Source organism: Periplaneta americana, chromosome 7 (assembly GCF_040183065.1).
Source record: "Periplaneta americana isolate PAMFEO1 chromosome 7, P.americana_PAMFEO1_priV1, whole genome shotgun sequence".
Classification (NCBI taxonomy): Eukaryota; Metazoa; Arthropoda; class Insecta; order Blattodea; family Blattidae; genus Periplaneta; species Periplaneta americana.
This window is the reverse complement of record NC_091123.1, coordinates 60,455,189-60,480,494: the sequence shown is the minus strand read 5'-3', so window position 1 is coordinate 60,480,494 and position 25,306 is coordinate 60,455,189. Positions and strand designations below refer to the sequence as shown.

At 34.5% G+C, this 25,306-nt stretch overlaps 1 protein-coding gene across 3 annotated transcripts in view; it reads right to left on the bottom strand.

The window, feature by feature from the left end:
• Sym (symplekin scaffold protein) overlaps positions 1–25,306 on the bottom strand; it is a 55,660-nt gene that overhangs the window by 8,282 nt on the left and 22,072 nt on the right. For 2 of the 3 annotated variants that reach the window (XM_069830805.1, XM_069830804.1), the window contains exons 10-19: positions 24,869–25,009; positions 21,511–21,712; positions 18,086–18,293; positions 17,357–17,552; positions 14,795–15,036; positions 11,317–11,495; positions 9,172–9,343; positions 5,399–5,517; positions 4,045–4,232; positions 1,954–2,130 (exon numbers count right to left, since the gene is read on the bottom strand). In XM_069830805.1, the coding sequence (XP_069686906.1) occupies positions 1,954–2,130; positions 4,045–4,232; positions 5,399–5,517; positions 9,172–9,343; positions 11,317–11,495; positions 14,795–15,036; positions 17,357–17,552; positions 18,086–18,293; positions 21,511–21,712; positions 24,869–25,009 (1,824 nt within the window). The remainder of the gene's footprint in view (positions 1–1,953; positions 2,131–4,044; positions 4,233–5,398; positions 5,518–9,171; positions 9,344–11,316; positions 11,496–14,794; positions 15,037–17,356; positions 17,553–18,085; positions 18,294–21,510; positions 21,713–24,868; positions 25,010–25,306) is intronic. The other variant, XM_069830807.1, reaches the window with a different exon arrangement.

Genomic DNA, 25,306 nt, shown 5'->3' with positions numbered 1-25,306 from the left:
CTTTATATGCATCCTATTTAAAAAATCACCGTATTTCGTGTGTAACTACTTTGTTTTACAAATGTGACAACCCATTATATGAAAACAATATTAGTATAAGTAGGTCACCATGTTAGAAGCACTGGTAGAAACGGAAATTATTTTATTGCCCTTTTATGAATCTATTTGGAGGGAAGGAAACAGATTCGCAGTATGAATTCGCTTGAGTTTACCTGTTTTTACTTGAGATGTGCATTTCTTTCATTGTGAGCTTTAATGACATTACTGTAGTTTATATTTTGCAATAGACCACCTTGTCAAAACGACTTCTAGAAGCGGAAATTGTTTTATTGCCCTTTTCGGTTCCATTTGGAGGGGGAGAAACAGATTCGTTATATGAAATTGCTTCAGTTTACCAGGAGATTTCTGTGGTGTTAGTATTCTGTGTAAGACGTGTAGTTCTTTAAAGTGTGCTTTAATGATAATATTCAAATTACGAATAGTTTATATGTGCGGATTTGAAGGTTGTAGCATTGCTTCTTGGAATGCAATTAGGCTACACAAAATTTTGCTGCTTTCTGTGTGAACGGGACTGTTGCGCTTGAGATAAGCATTATAAAATAAAACAACAGTCACTAGAGCCAGGGAAGAAAAATATTATACATCAACCCCTTGTACCTCAAAGTAAATTAATTTTACTCCCTTCACACATTACATTAGGGTTAATAAAGAATTTTGTTAAAGGGATGAATTATAAAACTAAAGCATTTAAACATATCCAGAAAAAATTTCCTGCTATTAGTGACTCGAAAATAAAAGAGGGAGTTTTCAATGGACAACAAATTAAAGAAATAATGAAAGACAATCACTTCGAATCTTTGTTGGAAGGAAAAGAGAAAGCCGCCTGGATAGCATTCAAGGAGCTTGTATTAAATTTTCTGGGTAACCGTAGAAGTGAGAACTATGAAAAAATAGTGAAAAATTTATTGTTGGCATATGAAACTATGGGTTGTAACATGTGCCTGAAAATTCACTTCCATCTTGACTTTTTCCCCGACAATTGTGACGATTTCAGTGATGAACATGGTGAGCGCTTTCATCAAGAAATTTCAACTATGGAAAAAAGATACCATGGACAGTGGAGTACCAATATGGTAGCAGTCTACTGTTAAACTTTATCTCGTGATTCACCTGATGTCCACCATAAAAGAAAATGCAGGAAAAGAAAGCTGTAATCTTCTGAACAGTGAATATTTAACCTTACTGTCATTATATAAAGCAGTATTTTGAATAGATATAAATTCGAAAATTTCTCAAAAACCGTAACCAACAACTAATGTTTATTGTCATATTCGTATTCAGGAGGTTCAAATTATATAGAAAACATGTATCACATGCCCAGCACAAAAGAAAAAGTTAAAATCTCTTACACAGTGTTATTGCCTATCATCTCCTACTTTGAAATGAGCCCAAAAAATCAGACAAAATCTCCAACAGCTTTGGCGAACATGAATTCCACTACTGCCACTGCAGGCTTTCGTGTTAATAATAATAATAATAATAATGATAATGATAATGATAATGATAATGATAATGATGATAATAATGATAATAATAATAATAATAATAATAATAATAATAATATATTTGTATTAATAAATATTGTCAAAAATGGAAATGAAATTACAAATGAAAAGTACACAAATGACAAGAAAACATGAATCTGAAAAGCCATTTCCATCAGTAGTTTCTCACAATATCTCACAGCATAAATAAAGTGTTAATTTAAATTAGAGTCTGAATATTTGCATGCAAATATAATAGCCATCGAATATAATATGCACTCCAGTTTTCAAGATGACAGTTTGTCAAAAAATGTGTGTATTATAATCGCATAAATATGGCATTTAATCAGCCCATTTAGTAATATCATACGAACATATTTTATAAATGAATATATATAATGAAACAAACCTGATTTTCTGTGAAGGCCATGACATGGGATACAAGTGGTTGCTGTAAATCTGGTGACGTGGTGAGTACGTCACTCAATTGTGCAGGTGGAAGCTGCAGTAACACCTGAAAACTCTGAGGTTTTGTTCGCTGACAACACTTAATGAATCCTTCCCATACTTTCTTTTGTTTCCAAACCTACAACATAAATTTCAACAAACGCACAATTCAACAAGCCAGAAGAAAGAGATTGTCATTATTTCAAACTTCAAGCCAGCAAATGGATAAACATATTCATAAATCAATTCTTAGCAGTATAATAATAGTCATTATCTTCATCTTAATCTTTTTTACAAATCTTATAACCGTAAATATTTTTGATAATACCCACTGTTCTACTGTATCTGCTAAGTTTCACAGTTTCTCCAAAGACAGACAGTTTATATGTAAGATACGTGAATTCATTCATTCTCTCATTTATCTTCTTATCAGTTCTTTTCCACATAATGTCAATATTTGTTTTCTTAACATTAATAGGGCCCTGGTGTCCTTGTCTCTTGTGGGATAATCAAAATATCTTAAACAGAAACATTTCTACTTCTATTTCCAGGAGTTTAGATGGTAGCCCCAATCTTAGACTACTTCCTTCTAGGTAACAACCGGATGAAAGAAAATGTTGTTTTTTAAGTATTACAAAATTGTACTGACCGAGCAAAGCAGCTGAGACTTGCATTTGGGAATCTGAGTTCAAACCCTATGCCTGGCCAATATGATTAGGGTTTTACAAGATTTTCCTTAGTCACTAAGGCAAATATGCTAGATTGGAAATTTATATACCATGATTTATCACTACTTTATCACCAATATCATAAACATTAGAATAAAATCTAAATTAGTTACATGAACATAAGCCATCTACAACAATAACCAATAGACTTCTGATATATTCAAAAGATCTAAACACGTGATATGACCACAAATGTTAAAGCATATATTACCGTATATATTGGGTGTTTCACACCACCCATATCAGGCTTTTTTTTTTTTCGAAAATTATATGATACTGGTTGTTCATAAAAAAATTTAACGATATACGCGAAATGCATTAAAAACATAATTTTATGCACTGAAAATGCAAATCCATTAATGAAAGTTCAAAATTAAGTGAAACATATCCGCGAATTTTCGCAAAATTGATAGAAATCCACTAAATTACTTCATAATCACGATATTTTCAACAAAGAAACAGGTTTTATGGCGAATTCTCACAAAAAATGGCTCTTTCTTCCACATAAAACGTGAAAATTTTCGTTATAAAATATACATGAATATTTCTACATATTTCATCGTTCAGCATTACATGCATGTGACATCTGGAAACAATGTATGTATAGTTCTAGGGTCTATTTCTCGGGAGCAGCACAAGCAGTTATTTCTCTTTCCCGCAACAACTGCATTTGTGAGATCAAGAAGGCAGTGCCATCACCCTCTCACTGCCAAATGAAATTGAATTATGAATTTAATTAATGATATAAACAATTTTCTGTTACTTTCAAAAGGATTGCTTCAATAATAATTAAAAAAAAATACTTTATCATTTTTAAGTTTCTTCGGGGTGTGAAATATGCACGAAATTACTTTTTTTTTTACGAAATTAAACCATTTTAATCACCGAAATCAGGGTAAAATAATCACCAAAAAATCACACCCCTCAAGGTGCTGAGGACATTAAACAGAAAATTGTATGGATTTAGAAGTGAAGTTATGCTGTACACTGTATTGTTCCTAATAGGAACATTAAATTAACAATATATACTTAATACGCAACTACAGTTCAATACGCACACATTGTTTGACGTCATAGTACGTCATAGCATACAGACAACCAACCCCCACCATAGGAGCAACACATCCCCACCCCTACCATCGACAACTGCACATTGCAGAGCCAAAATCAGCAGTGGTTCAAGAGACACTGAAGACGACGACAAATAGCGTCGAAACGGGCCGTCTGTCGAAGGTAAAATACCTTTTTAACAATTTTAACACTTTTAACGTGTGACAGAGTAAATTTTATGTTATTAAATTAACTCAATATTTAAAATAAGTTACCTGCTTCATTATTAATCTTTGTAGAATGTTCATTACAAATCCTATGAGACGTGGGTAGAGAGACAAAGACTGGATTACTGTGCGCATCAGTAATGTTGGCAGTGGATTCAGTTCCATTAAGTGCTGCATCACAACAGCCAAGACTTCCTGTGTATACGCCTGTTTCTCAGCAAAACACATTGACGTGGCTGCAACAAAGAATAAAGGGATGGTATGATAGATAACATGACCAATACAAATTGTTTTATCAGTTTACTTTTCTTGTCGTAAAGAAGATCAAATTATCAACACTTTTATCCAGATTCCCAGCGCTGAAACAAATTTTTCTGAATTTAATAGATATACAGTAAAACCTCGATACGCTATCCCGTGTAATACACTTTTTTTGTCCGGTCCCTGCACATGCCATATATAACGCCTTTATAAAATACCCTGTTTGTTGCGCTCAAGTCCTGCATAATACGCTATTTTTGTGAAATATTTTCGATGTAATTTCCAGTAATGTACTATAACAGCAAGAAACATCTTGGTCATTGAACTCACTGGTGCCATTAACCTGAAAAGTATTGGTATTCGACCCTTTACCTGCACATTTAAACCTTCATACTTCATACCTTAGTATAGCCCACCCTCTTGTTACGTTCTGTTATTCGACTCCTTACCTGCACGGTTAAAGCCTACATACAGTTACAATACCTCTCCCTCTTGCTAACCTTCTCTCTCTAACAGCATTCCTCACTCAGCCGTAATAAAATTCTGGAAATTTTTGCTGGGCAGTTTGTTGTCCTTTAGTGTATAGAAGTGTCTGTGAATGTGATTACAATGAGTGTTAAACAAAAGCGCTTTCTGTGTCGGAAAAATTGGAAATCTTACGAAAGTACGATGAGAACAGTACTCGTACTCAGAAACAACTCTCTGATTCATTAGGAATCCCATCATCGATATTAAGAATGATAATAAAAAATCGCGACTCAATCACTACAGTTGCGATGTCATCGGGAGGATATAATCGCAGGAACCTGAAGTGTGGTAAACATGAGGACTTTGAGAACACGCACACGGCAAACAACTATAAATGACTTTTTTCCGAAAGAATTAAGGACAGTACATATTGTAAATGTCTTTGACTTACAGTACAATAATTACATAATGGAGTAATACTATATTACCTTTCATGAATCATGTATTTCAATAAATAAAAATGCTAATAGGTACTGTAAGTCAAAATTAGTATACCCGCCTAATACACGGTTTACACCCGGTCCATTGAACAGCGTCTTGTCGGGGATTTACTGTACTTATAAATTAATTAGTTATTCTGTTGTAATTTCAAAGTACAAAATGTCAACGTTACCTTTGATGACAGTCTTCAACTCGCACTTAGTGGGATCAATATTGTGCAAGGCAATGAGTAGTTCGGCAGGAGTAAGGGGCGATGTGTGACTCATGCTCTCGGAATGTGTTCCAAGTAACCTAAGGATGAATAAGTGTATAGTTATAAACAACATATTTTATGATCAAAATGATCACATGACCATATAAACCAGTTTTCATAATGAATGCAGTTTTATTATCATATTTATCTTTCTCTATTTCGTAAGTTTATTTTGACAAACACTATCCATAGTTTGTTTTTATGCAAGTATTGGTTTTCGTGACGATATGAATTTGAATTACAAGAGAAAAGGAATAATAATAATAATAATAATAATAATAATAATAATAATAATAATAATAATCATCATCATCATCATCATCATCACTAGATACATAGCCTAATGCTTGTAAAATAGAATGATTAAACATTGTTATTAATTAATCACCATTCATTCATTTGTTAATTCATAGTTTTCTGCACAAGGGCAGGTCTTTCACTGCAAACCCATTCTCCAATCTTTGTCTTTTCTGCCTTCCTCTTAGTCTCTGCATGCAAAACATATATCTCAAAGTTGAGTATCATCTGATATGTTCTTCTGCCTCGAACTTTTCTACTGTTCACCATTCCTTACAGTGCATCCTTCAGCAGTAGACAGTTTCTTACCCAGCCATTTTTTTTTCACTTCCTGATCAGATTCATCATAATTCTTTCTTCACCCATTCTTTGTAGCACAGCTTCGTTTCTTATTCTGTCTGTCCATTTCACATGCTCCGTTCTTCTGCACATTTGAAATGCTTCCAATCGTTTCTCTTCACTTCGTCATAATGTCCATGTTTATGCTTCATAGTGTCACAGTCCACACAAAGCAGTTCACTAGTATCTTCGTTAATTCTTTGTCCAGAGATCCGCAGGAAATACTCCTTTTTCTATTAAATGTTTCATTTGTCATTGCTATCTTCTTAATTACTATATTTGTCCCTACTGTGTAAGTTTGGTCGTTTTCCATTTTAACATCAGACTAGCTGTTGCTCTGTGTATATACAGAGTGAGCGAGAAGTCCCTTTACATGCTATCATCATAGTATAGTTAGGCATGTAGATGAACATTGTTATGAATACAAAAAACATATGTATATATAATTTTATGAATAACATTGTGCAAAAGTTCATTAATCCATGTTTGATGAAAGGTTGATGCGTCGTCACATTCTTGTGTTCATCCGCTGCAGCATAACAGGGGTGATCGTTTGGAATGCTAAGCGAACTTCATCTTTTAGTTGATTGTTGTTCACGTATCGTTGTTTACGAACCTCTTCTTTTATTATGCCTCAGAGTGCATTGTCTGCTGTGGTGGTCTGGGCTTCATGGAGGCTATGGCAACAGTGCAGGAAGGTCTCGTGATCCACGTCCAATCCAAACGCTCCTCAACACTGAAAACACGTCTTGTATCTGCAATGGTTAAAGTCTCTCAACTAAATGGAGTGGATCACGTTTTTCCTTCACCCACTACCGAAGTGAAGTGCAGGTCTCAGTTTATACGTATTTCAATAATGTGTAACACAACAATAACAATAATAATATTAATAATAAATAAAGATTGAATCTACTCAATAGTAACATTGACAACGATAATATTAATAATAAATAAAGACTGAATCTGCTCAACAATAGTAACATTGACAATGACAATATTAATAATAAATAAAGACTGAATCTGCTCAACAATACTAACATTGACAATAACAATATTAATAATAAATAAAGACTAAATCTGCTCAATAATAGTAACATTGACAATGTCAATAAAGATTGAATCTGCTCAACAATAATAATATTAATAAATAAAGATTGAATCTACTCAACAATAGTAACATTGACACCGGTAATATTATTAAAGATTGAATCTGCTCAACAATAGTAACATTGACAATGACAATATTAATAATAAATAAAGATTCAATCTACTCAACAACAGTAACATTGACAACGATAATATTATTAAAGATTGAATCTGCTCAACAATAGTAGCATTGACAATGATAATATTAATAATGTATAAAGATTGAATCTACTCAACAACAGTAACATTGACAACGGTAACATTATTAAAGACTGAATCTGCTCAACAATAGTAACATTGACAACGACAATATTAATAATAAATAAAGATTGAATCTACTCAACAATAGTAACATTGACAACGATAATATTAATAATAAATAAAGACTGAATCTGTTCAACAATAGTAACATTGACAACGATAATATTAATAATAAATAAAGATTGAATCTGCTCAACAATAGAACATTGACGACAATATTAATAATAAATAAAGATTGAATCTGCTCAACAATAGTAACATTGACGACAATATTAATAATAAATAAAGATTGAATCTGCTCAACAATAGTAACATTGACAACGATAATATTAATAATAAATAAAGATTGAATCTGCTCAACAATAGTAACATTGACAACGACAATATTAATAATAAATAAAGACTGAATCTGTTCAACAATAGTAACATTGACAACGATAATATTAATAATAAATAAAGATTGAATCTGCTCAACAATAGAACATTGACGACAATATTAATAATAAATAAAGATTGAATCTGCTCAACAATAGTAACATTGACAACGATAATATTAATAATAAATAAAGATTGAATCTGCTCAACAATAGTAACATTGACAACGACAATATTAATAATAAATAAAGATTGAATCTGCTCAACAATAGTAACATGGACAACGATAATATTAATAATAAATACAGATTGAATTTGCTCAACAATTGACAATACTAATAACATGTAAAGGGACTTCTAGCCTAGCCTGTACTAGGCATTTAAGTGTAATTTTTCAGGGGCTAGGGCGAAAATATAAGTCGTCTAGATGTCATTCAGACTTTTACCATCTTTTACTCTGATTTCGTAGAACCAAAATGAATGTATTCAGACACCAACGACAATAAAGCCATGTATTGTTGAGGTCATGGAACTGCTGTGAAGACAATGCTGCTAAAGTGCTCTGATTTCATAGAAACAAAACTGAATGTATTTAAACCCCTGCTAGAAGGAGGTCTCATGGAGTGTAAATTTTCATTTCAAGACGTTTTACTGCACTATCAAGCAAAGAACCAATACAGAATCACAGTGCTTAGAAATTTAACTGCTAACATGCCAAACGAAAAAAGTAGCAGAAAAGATTTATTGAAGCAATGGGTTTCTGAAGACAAATGTTTTTTACTGGTGGGAAAATCGTCTTCTGTGCAATATGGCTTCTTTACACTTATTACTTTAAATTATTTTCATTTATATCGTACTATTAAACCTCTAAAACATATTTTTACTGCATAGTTGCATGTATATTTTCAGGTTTTTCTTAGTGCATAAAGTTCCGTGGTCTAGTGATGGTGGTGGTGATTATCATCATTATCACTATTATTATTATTATTATTATTATTATTATTATTATTATTATTATTATTATTATTCCTTTTCTCTTGTAAATCAAATTGATATTGATGTGAAAACCAATACATGCATAAAAACAAATGATAGACGATGTTTGCCAAAATGAAATACATGATGGCAATTAACATTATAAATCGATTGGAGCTTAAAAATCCATACACTAGCATATAAAAAAAGGGTTAGTGTAATGTGCGAGCAACTCACTTGAGTAATTTTATTCACAGTATATAATTATGATACTACAACAAAGCATAATTTCCACAAACCTGTTGAATACTTCTTTTACAACCACAGGGTTTAACTTTATAAGTTTTGGTAATGCAGCTATCACTTCTTTTTTGGTCAGTCCATTTAAAACAGGTATTAAGAACCGTACATCTGACACACGAGTGTGATACAAATCACGGACTCTTGCAACCAATTCAGCACTGGGGGGAGCTAAAACAAAAGAAAATCTTCTATGAGAAGCATGAAATCCAAATTTCATATCAAAAGATGTATAATGCAATGCAACATGATAATGCAGAACAAATTTTATACAGTAAAATAATTTATAAACAATATCCTACTGTTAGAAGTTCATTCAATATCTTGGAATTTACTGTCTTCATTACTTACTTACTTACAAATGGCTTTTACGGATCCCACAGGTTCATTACTACCCTCACATAAACCCTATCCTGTGCAAGCTTAATCAAGTCTCTATCATCATATCCCACCTCCCTCATTTTAATATTATCCTCCCATCTACGTCTCGGCCTCCCCAAAAGTCTTTGTCCCTCCAGTCTCCCAACTAACACTCTATATATATTTCTGGATTCGCCCATACATGCTACATGCCCTGCCCATCTCAAACATCTGGATTTAATGTTCCTAATTATGTCAGGTGTAGAATACAATGCGTGCAGTTCTGCGTTGTGTAACTTTCTCCATTCTCCTGTAACTTAATCCCTCTTAGCCCCAAATATTTTCCTAAGAACCTTATTCTCAAACAGCCTTAATCTCTGTTCCTCTCTCAAAGTTAGGGTCCAAGTTTCACAACCATACAGAGCAACCGGTAATGTAACTCTTTACTGTCTTTATTACTTCCTATAAAAACACTCACCAGCAAAAAACGCGGAACATATTTTCTTATTTTTATTATAAAATCTAAGTTAATGTTATTGATAGCCATACCTACCGAATTTGGTTAGCCTACCACAGTAACATACCAACATTTTGCAGACATTTAATTTAATTAACAATTCAATTGTTTTCTAGTCGCAAACATACAACCATTTGAATGAATACCTTAAATTAAAAGAAATTGAAGTGTTTCACTTTTTTTGCAAATGAGTATAGTTAATTAGGCTTTAATTTGCACTATTATTTTAGCACGTATGCACACATAGACGCACGTGTACATGGAAAAAAAACGCACGCACGCACACACACACACACACATCCACCCCCCAACGCATATGCGGAATTATATCAAATACATGATGAACCATAATTCACGCATATACAAGCCACCACGCAATAGTCCCATTGCAAACTATGTCCAAATTATTCTTTTCGAAAATTGTGCCCTGGCCCTAATTTGAACTCAATTTTTCTCGGAAATTAGAGGATGGGGGCAATATTCGAAAAGAATAATTTGGACATAATATGTACCGTAGTCTGCAATGGTAAATTGCGTGGTGACTTGCATATGAGCGAATTATGGTTCACCAATTGAATCTGCCAACTGCGTTTGTCAGACTAGTAAATTGTTCAGTCCGTCAGATGATTTATCGATCAGTTGACAGATAGTTAATAGGTTAGCTGGTTAGTCATTCAGTTGTTTCCTGGCTAAGCACTTTAAACCTCTTTGTTGTCAACTCAATTTAATTGAAGATATAGCCTATTAACTACATATAAATATTGTTTTTTTTTATACATAAACAAATAAATTAATTACGAGGCTGTAACCAAACAGTACCCCTTGTTATAGGGCAGTGATCACTTTCTAGATTTTCTCTCTCTATCAATATTATATACAGTACAGTATATTGCCTCTAATATTGGTAATGTCTGAACATCAACATAAAACTACAGTATGTGAGCAGCTAAAAGTGAAACTCTGAATATAGCTTATATACATCACTGTCACACTCATTTACAGAGGATATTTTTTTTCCATAAAGTATACCTGATAACAAAAAGAATCCCCCAACTTTACATCTGAATGAAGTCACACCAATACATGTTCACTCAAAATCTATTGATATTACCTTCATTTTAATTTACGAACTCTTATGAAGTCCCACCCCTAACATTTCTGACACAACTACAGGATCTGGGAGAAAGAGAGGACATTTTAAGAAGGACTAAGTGACTATCTTTATTACAGAAACTTTGTTCAAATGCTGTTTGATTCAAAAACTTACTTTTATCTGTAAGGATATGGATGACTCTGGTAACAAGTGTTTCAGCACCTTTTGGACATTCTTCGACTAGTGTAAGAAGTTGGGGTGAGTCCATTCCCATCCCTCTGACAGGCTGCTCCAACAAGCGTAGGATTGTTCGTTTCACATCTGCCACTGTTTGTACATACACTCTTGCCAATCTAAAATAATGAAACAAATAATGCAGCTGAAACTCTTCATTTAGTTCTTTCGAACTGAATTTCATATTTACTATTTATCAGAAACAGTTATTTAAATTAATTTTCCTTTTATTCAATGATGGGTACTTCATTAATCATCTTGACCCAAGTAGACTTTGGTAAGAACAACATCCCGAAGTCACAGATCACTTTGCAATCTTTGACAATGCTGTAGTGCCTCACATGGAAGAGAACTTACTTTGCAACAGAACTGATACAAATTATGATGACGATGATAATGGAGAAATTATAGAATGGTGACAGACGAAACAATAGTAACCCATGAAACCCTGCTCCATCATTACAGACCGATTATTTAGTCTTGACAGCTCAGCAACGCAAAAAGAGGGGAAGTAATAGGAGTAGTGGGGAGAGCTCCGGAGTAGAGATAAGGGCGAGCGGTCGGTAAAGGAATGCAGTACAGCTTAACTGTACTGGAAACATAGAGCTCTACCTCACATATGACATCCAATTGCTCTGAAGGCAAGCAAATGACTAACCCAAACACCCCTTGGCATAAATAAATGGACTTGCCTGACCCAGGCGCATATTGCCAGTGACTGTCAGGACTAAATAATCGTACTGTACAATAGTTTTGAAAAGTGCAAAGTCATATGCTGAAAAGTGAATGGGATTTTTGCAAAGAAACAAGTCTCTTTGCCATTAGGATTAAATTTATTATATTCAGTATATTTTTGCTTTGGACTCAAAATAACTTAGGCCGGTATTTATAGTCGACACTTTCGATTAAAGTGTCCTTTGCAAGACGCAAAGTATCACTTTTCCGTTGCACAGTCGACACTTTGGTGCAAAGGAACACTTTGGATGAAAGTGTAGTTCCGACCACACTTTGAGCCGAAAGTGACACTTTGTAAAAAAAATGGCGGACGTCTTGGAAGTTGTCAATTATTAGAACGTGCGAAAGAGATGGCACAATGTGGACAATGTACGAAAAGCGCTACATTAGAGATAGGCCTAAAGACAATCCCGTGGAATTTTATAATGATATAGAATTTTAAAAAACTGTTCCAATCTGATAAAGAAACTTATTGAGATTGCTTATATTTTCGATGACTGGTTGACAAAAACGAATAATAGAGGTTTGCCAGTGCCTCCAATAATACAGTTATTGACTGCATTAAAATTCTATGCTACAGATATGTACCATACATTAATATATATATATTATAGTTCAGGTATTTCTGTAGTAACATTCGTATATTTATAACCTCAATTCGATGAAGTGATATGTAGGTAGATATGCTTATATAACCTATTTTTTATTACTGAAACGAATTTTTTAACTTAAATAATATTAAACTAACTTCAATCTAATGTAGGCATAACTATCTTAAATTAGCATTGAGAGATCTCACGTGCCTGCCTTCTAAGCAGATTCCATAATTATATTGGGTTTAAAATGATTTTGATTTTTGTTGACTACCTGTATTTTGAGATAAGATTTTATCTTGATGTTGGTATAATCATTACTGTTTTGATACCGGTAATTTTCACGCCGGTAAGCAATACATCTACTGTGTCTAGTTCATGTGCAGTCATAACCTCACCATGAAAAGAGATCTCATACTATTAGGCCTATTTTGGCATTCAAAATATTCCTGAAGAGCAGGCAATAATGGAAACGAGAGAGAGAAAATAGTAATAATAATAATAATAATAATAATAATAATAATAATAATAATAATAATAATAATAATAATAACAACAATAATAATAGCAGTAGTAATGTGTTTATTTCATTCTTTTTTTACTTCTATTCACTATTCACGAAAAAGACAAAAACGAAAATAAAGGAAATAACACGATATATCAATGAAGGAGATACGTATAAAACCTAAATTAATGATATAACCTACTCAATCCAACTTAACCTAACTATATAAACTAATAGAAGATATGTACAAAATCTAATCGAACTATATAAATCAGTGAAACGGATACATACAAAATTAAACTTAGCGACATAAATCAATGAAAAAGATATGTACAGAACCTAATCTAACTATATAAATTAATGGATCAGCTATGTACTTTAAAAAACCTAACCTAATTTCACCAGCAGTATCACTAACTATTTAATAAAATGTTATATATCTGAACTGACTGAAATAATCTAAACTATCGTCCACAAAAACTAGAAATTGAAATAAAACAACTTTAAATATATATTTTCTTTCTCGCGCGATCAATTAGGCTCCCAATTCGAATCACAAGCATTATAATTTGTAGGTTATACGTCATTAATTTGTTATTGTTTGTTCACTTGTTTTGAAAGGCATTGTGGGACTTCTGTTACCAACCAAATTGTAACTCTACACTTTGCTGGCGTAAAGTGACACTTTGTGAAGTGCACTTCTTCGATCGTCTATGAATACCACTAATATGAAAGAGCCACTTTCGTCAAAAGTGTCACTTTGCAAAGTGGTGATATAAAGTGTCGACTATGAATACCAGCCTTAGAAAAGAAATATAATAAGAACAGAAAATTACTATTAAATAAGTCAAATGACGAAGAACCCAAGAAGAGAGATATAAAAACAAGATAAATTTTCATAACCTCAATTTGTTTCAATTTTGTGACAGTTTTTTAATTACACCAACTCAAGCAGAGTATGTTCTTGAAAGAATTGGGCCTATTTTAGAACCAAAAACAGGAAGAAGTTTATCTGTTTTATCTAAAGGGCAATTTATTACTCATATATCTTTTACTGGTTAGAAAATGGAGTTGCAATAGCTACTGATATGCAAACACTTTGCAGAATTAAGTGAAAAGTGCACAAGGTAGTCTCTAATTTAGGGGGGGACAAAAAACTTTTGAAAAGTGAAATGTTGCGAAGTTGCAAATTTCAATGGTGAAATAGACCCCTGGTCCCTCGCTGGGCAGAGAGGAAGTGAATGGCTATTTTGGAGAGGGGGGGGCGTGAAATCTCCCATGACACTTAAATCTCAGAAGATGATGACACCGAGCTAGTCATCAAAAGCTTGGACGCAACGTGTGTGTGTGTGTGTGTGTGTACGTATGTATGTATGTGTGTGTGTGTGTGTGTGTGCGCATGCGCACGCGCAAAGATGAACAAGGTAAAAAAAAATCTGTGACATTAATGTGACTTCTACTTATAGATGGCTTCATGCAGAATATTATCAAAGTACTGTGTTATTAATTCATAAAAAACGTAATAAAAGTACCGTAGGGTGCAATACAAAATATTTAATAATCACTATAGAAATAAAATACTTACTCGTGAATTAAATTCTCATTGATGGGCAGCAGGGCAAGGTACAGGTACAGACACACCCTGACAATGTCCTCATTCCACATGTCAATCTTCACGGGACGTCCTCTATCCATACCAAAAAGAACATCTGGTGGTTGTGGCAAACGGAGGAAACCCAGATAGAATATTGCATACTCTTCTATGATGCTACGTAGATCTCCACGATCATATAAATCCACTACACACTTTATGGCACGACTTCTGACCTATAAAACCAAACAAGAAATCATTAATCTTCATGCACTGTAACCTTTTGTACTTTGGGTTCTAGAACTGCCATTGGTAGGCAGGCACATCCCCATCTTGTACATTCAACTATCAGGTTACTGTTCTGAATGGAAATCTCCCGAGAAGGAACACAGTGAGCCAGAAACTGAATATCTCTAGGTCTAAGCTTGCTCGTTCATTGTAAGGTAAGTAATTCTAGTTGTGTATTATACAAGGATATTATACTTCATGACAAATATGGAAGCAAATTGTTTTAGAACGGCTGGTAGTGCCTTCATTTTAATACTATGCTCAGTTCCCATTCTTTCTCATTCTGGTTGGTGTACAGCATCGGTGACCAAAGCGGTGTCGTGATTACATCGCGTAATCACAAACATTCAAACGGGTACGAGGAGTTTCCTGTACATTGCTGTGTGTTTCATTCACGTACTGAAGGCAGGCAGTGGCAGTATTACGTCACTCTACAAACTCTGTCTCTACAAGCAGTAAGAGGTGGTTTCATAAAGAATGAGAAGGAGAGCTTTTTTGTTGATCTGTTGGACAAAATGTTGTTGTTGTTGTTGTTGTTGTTGTTGTTGTCTAGTGCCTTGCATCTGGCAATGAAGCCATTAGCAGTCGTGCTTTCCAATACTTTTGAACTGTAGTTTACTTTGCTCAACTGTTCAATTAGGAGAACACAGAAACATTCATTGCCACGCTGAATAATGTATCATTATTATTATTATTATTATTATTATTATTATTATTATTATTATTATTATTATTACTGGCCACTAAATATGTGTTTCTATAATTCTCCTGTATGTGCATGAATATTGATATTTTTAGATCTTCTCCCTAGAAGGATAAAATTATTAGGTTTTATCTCAATTTTAATCCTCTTAATCTTTAGATGAGAGTAACTATTTATTAGTTATTCATTTAATAATAATATTGTACAAAAACTAATTCAATATTATGTGCCAACGAATTGTTAAACGCCAGGAATTGACAAGTCTTTTAAATCATACGATGAAGAAGTAATGGAACGGAGAAAAATTCTCTCCGGCGCCGGGATTTGAACCCGGGTTTTCAGCTCTACATGCTGACGCTTTATCCACTAAGCTACACCGTATTCCACCCCGGCGTCGGAATAATCATCTCAGTTTTAAGTTCCAACTCTTAGGTTCCCTCTAGTGGCCGCCCTCTACACTACGTCATAGATATCTATGAACCTAGGACCAAAGTCCACACATGTGCTGAGGTGCACTCGTAATGAGTGACTAGTTGGCCGGGATCCGACGGAATAAGCGCCGTCAGGGTGTGTCTGTACCTGTACCTTGCCCTGCTGCCCATCAATGAGAATTTAATTCACGAGTAAGTATTTTATTTCTATAGTGATTATTAAATATTTTGTATTGCACCCTACGGCGCTTATTCCGTCGGATCCCGGCCAACTAGTCACTCATTACGAGTGCACCTCAGCACATGTGTGGACTTCGGTCCTAGGTTCATAGATATCTATGACGTAGTGCAGAGGGCGGCCACTAGAGGGAACCCAAGAGTTGGAACTTAAAACTGAGATGATTCTTCCGACGCCGGGGTGGAATCCAGTGTAGCTTAGTGGATAAAGCGTCAGCACGTAGAGCTGAAAACCCGGGTTCAAATCCCGGCACCGGAGAGAATTTTTCTTCATTCCATTACTCTTTCATCGTATGATGACGCAGAATATCTGCATGGAAATATCATATGTATTTCGGTACATTAAAATAATATATATTTTAAATCATAGCCAGGAAGAGTAAAGATGACATAAATAAATGTAAGGAAGTCAGCTACCTAATGGGGTTTGAAATATCTCATGCTCTGAAGCCTTTCAATAAAACAGAATTTCTCAAAAGGTAATGATTAAAATAGCTTAAATAACTTGTTCATAAGAAGTGTTTAATTTTGAAAAACTGCGAATTTCTCGACCAAGTATCGAGAGAAGAATTTAGAAAATTCCTGATTATATTCAAGAGGAAGGTTAAAAAGAAGAAGCAAGAAAAATCGTATATTATTCACTGGCTCTTGATGACAGCAGTGACATTACTGATACAGCAAAGCTTGAGATTTTCATCCACGGGATTGATCAAGATGTTAGTGCAGGAACCACCACTGGTTGTAGTTTTCATGCCAAGTACCTTTCCTCCGTCTCCTTACTTCATAGGCTGTCTGTCGCATGTAATCACTGCAGTTCGAGCTTTGGTCACCGCTGGTGTACAGCAACTACATCTCATGTATAATATTAAATAATTATTCGTAAATTATGGTTCTTACCTCAGGATTTTCATGTGCTGTATGCAAAAGAAGTGCATTAAGAAATATGAGTTGTTTTGGGGGTCGGCGTATTACCAAGTCTTGAAGAAGGTGTAGTCCCACAGGTGCTCTGGTCTCATCACTACACATGTTCTTCAAGAGATCTGTCGCTTCTTCTGTTATAAGAGGTGCTTCCAGGTATAATCGAGCAAGGAGGCTATTAAGAAGAAAAATAAACTTAGTTCTATTTTAATACAATCATACAACAAATTTTAGTTAAGAAAACTGACTGGTTGATTAATCACTGGCTCTTTACAATTAGTTTCAGTTTTATTGATAATTAGAGGTGTGAAATTATAGCATTAATTTGTTGTATTCATACCAAAAATATTTTTAGAAATAGCATTTTATACCATTAATTATTTGAAGAAATAGCTTTCATCAGCTAAAACAGTTTTGCTATTTTATGTATACTGCCATACTAAGGAGAAAGGCAGTAACTTCATGAACTTCATAACTGAGAAAAATGCGTTCAAAGTTAAATATATTTCTGATTATTTTTTCCTTTCTGGATGGGGTTGAAATTAACAGTGCAGTTGTAAAATAAGCAGGAAAATTTATTTATGGCATCATAAATTTAAATTTTCCTCATATAATTTGATTACTGCCATTTTACGAAGGATATGCAAACTTAAACTTTGATTGAAAAGTAAGATGAGAAGTCATACAGGATACAATTTTCATACTTACACATCTCTGTCTTTCATTTCTGCTCTTTCGATCAGATTGCTCGCCATAGTGCACAAGAGTGTGTTGTAATTTTCATCAATACTGTGTTCCTGTTTTAGAAATCCAGGCATTCTATTGAACCCTTGCATGAAACTATATTCTTCGTACAGCCAAGCAAAACCAAGATCAAGTTGTGATCTCAAGTCATCCAGCAGGAAACTTAGCACCACTGGAAAAAGAAATAATACTCATTTCCGCATTTAAGAAAGTGACAGAAGTTACAGCTTTAGAAAATGAATACATACCGAGTTATTCAGATTTGTTTCTTTATTAACCAGACGACTATAGGAATATAGTTATTTAGTTATGTTTTTGAGGACCATGCAATTTCTTATTTTATACAGTGTACTCGTGAAATAGAATATGCCCATTGTGCAACTCAAACCAAGAAATGGATTTGGAACACCTCAAAATCTGTGCTTCAGTGGCTGACCATGATAATATTGTGACAGCGACGTGAGATTCGAACTCACGACCAGCAGAAGGAAGTGCAAAGTCAGCCGTGTTTTGGGCGGGTTGCGCGCTCATCTGCCTCCTGGGGCATGGCTACGTGTGGTGAAGGAGGGGAGCAGCAGCGTGCGAGATTATTCGAGAATGCCATCCTGACATCCGTGGAAATCTTCTAGGCATCTATCGATTATTCGAGATTGCGAACTATCCAGAACTCGTACTTTCTCGCAACGATAGTTTGGTTATAAAAGAGAAGACGCAAGTGAACACGGGACAGTCATACAGTCATTCAGTCAGAGAGTAAGTCAGTGGACAGCAAGCCAATCTTGTGTAGCAGTGAAGCCAGCTTCGAGACCAGAGCGCGACTTGAGTTGTGTCCGTAACTGTGGAGCCTGAAGCCCGGAGTTCGAGTGCAGTGGACCGCAGTTGGGGGACCTGAGTTCGAAGTTCAGTGGATCGTCTCTGAAGGTCTGTGGTTCGAGATTCTGTGAACGCGAGTGACTGAGCTAGAAGAACTAGCCAAGACAAACGAGCTGTGAACTGAGAACTGACCGTTCTGTGTTGTAAATAGTGCTTTGTAAATATTAGTTAAGATTAACAGTTCATTGTTGTTCGTAATAGTCCAAGTAAATTGTCATTGTCGTCAGTGGAGTGCACTAACGAATACTGTGTTACTGTGTGGAGAGCAAATCCTATTGTTGAGATAATAAAATTACATTGTTGTTAGTAAATAAAAAGTTACAATATCTTTGAAAAATATTGGAGTGCAAGAGGTCAAATGACTTTATTGTCAAACACCTGGCATTAGAAAACAACAACAACAACAGTGTACTCGTATTATAGTTAAATGAGATAAGGTGGGCCTGCAGAATAAACTATAATGAATCATGTAGCAAGATGAGCTGTGTATGCCACCTCAGAGTCAGAGAGGTTAGCTCACATTCATCAGCGTCACTTCATCAGTATGGTTACAGGCATATCCTTTCTTTCCACTATGTCACAGCAGCACAGGTACATAGGTAAGTGAGAAGAGGGGGAAATCTAGTCTTGCTGGATGGGTAAATCTTAAGTTACATTCACTCAGATAATGGGGTAAGGTGGCCAGTTCCTTGTGCTTAAATAATTACGTAACATGCATGGTTCTTCATGCTTCAGATTTCTTCTTTTTACTCATTGATAATATCATTAGAAAATAAATGTATTTACATTATCATTATCATTATTATTATTATTATTATTATTATTATTATTGCAAACTACTTAAGAAATTTCTTCCGAAAATAACCGTCTATTGTGACATGCATATTAAGTACAACACAAAAGTGCAGCTTTGTAGCATTTCTCCCACGACAGTTACGCTTGTAACATGAATCAATGATCAGCTATCTTCAGGTATAGCAGAGTCCGTGGATACCCAGAGTAGAGCAATTGGCCACGATTGTTATTCCAGTTCAATACGCTTGGGATATGAACATTTAAAGTAAAACTCAATTTAGGCCAGTGTCTGTGGTCTTTAAAATTATGAATATCTGACTCTGATATAGGCTACATTCATGCCCTATACATCTGTATACATCAAATAGCGCATGCTGGAATAACAAAGGCTGATTTGTCAGCATTTCCAGCGCAAAGGATTGCAGTACTCTGGATATCGACGCATTCTGGGGTATAGCACTTATCTCTTCAGCTGACTATCCTATCTACACTTGCTCTCTGTAACAATTTCTATGCATTGGCCTTGAGACGCCTGCATTATGTGTTTTAAAGGGTAACATGAAAGGGAACGACTTTTCTCTCCCTTTAAAATCTATAAATGGACCTGCAAACTTTGGATGAAAAGTTGTTGTTGTTGTTTTCTAATGCCAGGCGTTTGACAATGAAGTCATTTGACCTCTTGCACTCCAATATTTTTCAAAGATATTATCATGACCAGCCACTGAAGCACAGATTTTGAGGTGTTCCGAATCCATTTCTTGGTTTGAGTTGCACAATGGGCAGTTAGGGGACTGATATATTCCAATTCTATGCAGGTGTTTGGCCAAACAATCATGGCCTGTTGCCAATCTAAATGCAGCTATAGACGATTTTCGTGGTAAATCGGGAATTAACTGTGGATTTTGATGCAGAGAGTTCCATTTTTTCCCTTGGGATTGAGTTATCAAATTTTGTTTGTTGAAGTTTAAGTATGTAGATTTAATAAATCTCTTCACAGAGTAATACGTAGATTTAGTAACAGGTCTGTAAGTAACCATCACCAAAGACGACCTTTACCTATACTTCATCTATTCAGAAAATAAAAATGTCATACTTGTTATACACATTAAATGCTCATTTCAAACTTGTTTTCTATATTGAGAAACTAAGTTCGAAAATTGGAGTTTCCTGAGAGCCCTATGTTTCACACTGGAATAATGCGAACATTGATTGACTGAAGTTCGAAAATTGTACTGAATGCATAGAATATTAACTATCAATTAGTCTTTGCTGTTTTTCATTCTATTTTTATTTCCTGCCTTTCATAGGGAGGGTGTTTTTCGTCTGGAGCATTGCATTCTTGTAAGTATCGTGATTCACTGATTGGTACCATATATTGAGTCAGCGATACAACACTCAGTTGTCTCCCTGAGAGTTCTGCAATCTCCTTAAAATGATGCAAGTGAACGCTACTACATTCTGCTATACCCTGTGTTGGTCTGGAGCTATTCAATGATGATAGATTAAGTTGGAATTATGGTGAAATGAATCTGAGAGTCCAATACTGAAAACTGCCCAGCATTTACCGTGCTTCGAATGGTTGAGGATACACCTCGGGCTCACTAGTTTCGTAGTCAGACATGCTTATCATTACTCGGTGGTCATCTTTGCTGATTTCTTGTATTTCACTTTAGACTCACATATTGGCAAAAAAAAAAAAAAACACATTAACTTTGGCTTACCTTCCCTAACATTTCTTTTAAAAGAAGCGGCCAAAGTGGTGATGATCTTGTTGCGAACTGCTGACACACCTCCCAAAGCTGCATCTCTTTCTGCTTTCAAGATCCTCTGCACAGCATCTGCCATCATCTTCAACATTGTCTCTTTTTCTAGAGGTTTTGTGATTTCTGATAATTTTAGTGTTTTTATTCGTTGCTTCGCAGCCTGAAATTCCGGAGAAGACTTACAATTATAAGCTTCCATGAAATCAATTCTGTATGCACATGCATAACAGAATATATTATACTGCGATTTAAAGGTATGCAATCTTAATCATTACTGCAGGACTTGTATCTTTTTGTTCATATGCTTCATGTTTTTATAAAAAAAAAAAAACACACACACAAAAACAAAATCTTACAATCAGGAGAGGTTTAATTTGAACAACTTTCCATTGAGACAAAAGAAGAAAAACACGTTTTACAAAGTAGAGAAAAATAAAAAAATATGATTTATTTAACAATGTTTGCAACTGCCAAGATTATATCAGCATCGCCAGTGTACCGGAATTTTGTCCCGCAAGAGTTCTTTTATATGCCAGTAAATCTACTGACACGAGCCTGTCGCATTTAAGCACTTAAATGCCATCAACCTGCACCGGGATCAAACCCACAACCTCGAGCACAGAAGGCTAGCGTTATACCAACTGCGCTACCGAGGCCGACTACAGAAAATATGGTACAATGTTTCTAAGATTGTAACTACCTTCACCTTCCAAAAAAAATTAAGGGAGAAAAAGTAATTCCCTTCATTAAACTATTTGTCTAAATCTACTTATTGAGAATTAAGGCGAATGGAGAACTTCCAAGTGCCTGGGCAATAGATACTACTACTTATTGAGAATTCGGGGACAACTGAATGTAGAGAAAACATTACAGAAAATAGCAGTGGTGTAAGATAAAATAAACTACACACCGTTTTCCTTCTTTTTTCATCTAATGAAGAGATGCGATCCAACCATTAAAACACTGTGGAGAAAGACCACTTAAATATATTCCGAGTAAGTCACTATTTTGCTTCCTTTCCAACTAAAAATCCTTCGTAATAATATGTTTAAGAGAAATTCATGTCAATGTGCATCATGCATAAAAATAAAATACTAAAAAGTAAATAAAAATTAAGTACATTATCACAACACATTTCCAAATCTGGAAGTGAAAACAGAAATTACATAATATAAGAAGAAAGATGGTATCAGTGTCTAAGCTTCAGGCAAACAACAATAGCATGCATTGTGAATGTTAGTATTCTACTTTAAACTGAACTGAGACTTTTCGTAATGTCTACTTAACAAATTAACTACCACTTGTGCTAGTTCTTTAAGTGGGCAAAAGGCTAACAACTCATCACCATACAAAAACAGCTTGTTACGAAGCTCCAACATAAGCCTCAGAATGGGACTTTTCATGGTACAGCTCTCAAAAAAACAAAGAATTTATAAAACAGTTATATTATTGGTTGTTCTGTATGATTATGAAACGTGGACTCTCACTTTGAGAAAGGAATAGAGACTAAATGTGTTTGAGAATAAGGTGCTTAGAAAAATATTTGGGGCAAGAGGGACGGAGTTAGAGGAGAATGGAGAAAGTTACACAATGCAGAACTGGACGCATTGTATTCTTTTTTTTTAAGTTGGTTATTTAATGTCGCTGTATCAACTATGAGGTTATTTAGTGTCGATAAGATTGGTGATAGCAAGATGGTATTTGGCGAGATGAGGCCGAGGACTCACCATAGATTACTTGACATTCACCTTACGGTTGGGGAAACCTCGAAAAAAAACCAACCAGGTAATAAGCCCAAGTGGGGATCGAACCTGCGCTCGAGTGCAACTTCAGACAGGCATAATTAGAAACATTAAATCCAGACATTTGAGATGGGGAGAGCATGTAGCACATATGGGCGAATCCATAAATGCATATAAAGTGTTAGTTGTGAAGTTGGAGGGAAAAAGACCTTTGGGAAGGCCGAGACGTAGATGGGAACAGGTTTGTTGCTGTGATTTTGGAATTATAGTCACAGTCAGTGTAACTATAGTTCCAAAATTACAGCTCTGAGAAATTGCTATTTCCGACCATTATGTGACTCATATCGATGTATGTATATGTGACAACTCCGGAGTCCAGGCAATAAACGGTTAATGTTACAGGCAAATACAAAAGTAATAGGCATCTAATAGTAAAACTAGCATGCTAACAATAGTGTATATGCTTGCAATCAGAAGAATAGGAATATAATGATAAGTTACGTATAAAAATTCAATTACCAGAATATTCGTTGCCAGTGAAAATTACATGACAAATGACAAAGACATGAAAAAGAAATAAAACATATATATAATAGTATACAATGAAAAACATGTTTGTACGCTGTTGATCAATGATATAGTTTTATATCAAACTTTCTAATAATAATGAACTAATTCTAAATATTATTTAGATCAAAGAAAAAAACTTTCTATCTTGAAACACACTTCATTTACTGGGTGTACCCAACTCTATGGCAGAAACTCTCCAAGGAATACATGAATAAAACAAACTAAAGTACATACATATTCTGAATGATTAAAAGAATGTGAGTAGGTGTAGGCCTATTTGTATTAAGTTCAGGATTTAACAATAAAAAAGTTACCTTCCGTCTTGCTTCCCAATATTTGGACATAAGATCCACAGAAGTCTCAAGAGATTAGCATTTTGCCAGGTATTCCATGTTCATATCCTCTTCCTTTTTGCAAAACAATCATTCAGCAGAGGTCAATAAACTGATTCAATGAAGACATTATTGAGGCAATCATGACAAGTAACCAATATGAACATGGCCACGGTGGATTTTCGAGGGACACATCAGAAATTAATTTTAAATCTTTCAATGAATCTTTTCACCCCAAATTTTGGTGTTCCACTATTAAATTGTTTTGATGGTTTGAGTTTTTTTTTTTTTTTTTTTTGGTACGAGAATTTGCAATTTCTTTATTTGCTTATTTTAGTTCCTTTCTATGGTTAACATATCAGCATTTTCATTACTATTCAGCGTTTTCCTTACCATTCAGACCAGAGTGGGCTGGGATCCATTGGAAAACTATATTCAAATTTAAAATTTGAATTTATTTTGGCATACAAAGGAGTTATTAATTTGCTAACCACTACACATTATGCTCGACTAATGCTTAATTTAACTGAATAAAAAAATAAGGTACACAATTTTTTATGTTATAGTCCTCTTAATTAATTTTTCATATTCTAAATTGTAATGAAGTTACTCTGTTAACAAGAAAATGAGATATGAATAGAGTTTATGCAATATATGAGATATAACACATACCTTGAGAGAACCACCAGATGGAAGTAATGTGGCTTTTGATCGACCATCTTTCTCCTTGTCCATCATACCACTTACAACAGTCGAAAGAGAAGTCTTAGACGTACTAGATATTTCATCATCTTCATCATCAATAGATGTAGCCTGCATCAGAAGAAAAGAAACAAATGGTAAAGAATCTTAAATATTTGTTCCATGTGGAAATAAATTACAGAGAAATATGCAATGTATAAAAACTTGGATTTGCATTATTTATAAAATAATGTACAATTTTTAGTGTAAAATTAGCTTTCTGATTCTCAATAATGTGAGAGCCATCAAAAGGAATCGATTTCTAGAGGATGGAATATGGAGGGATTTCCCCCACTACAAAAATATCCACCTCTCTCTTAATACATGGCTTATTCCAGCCAAAAATTTTTTCTCTATCATCTCTCACCC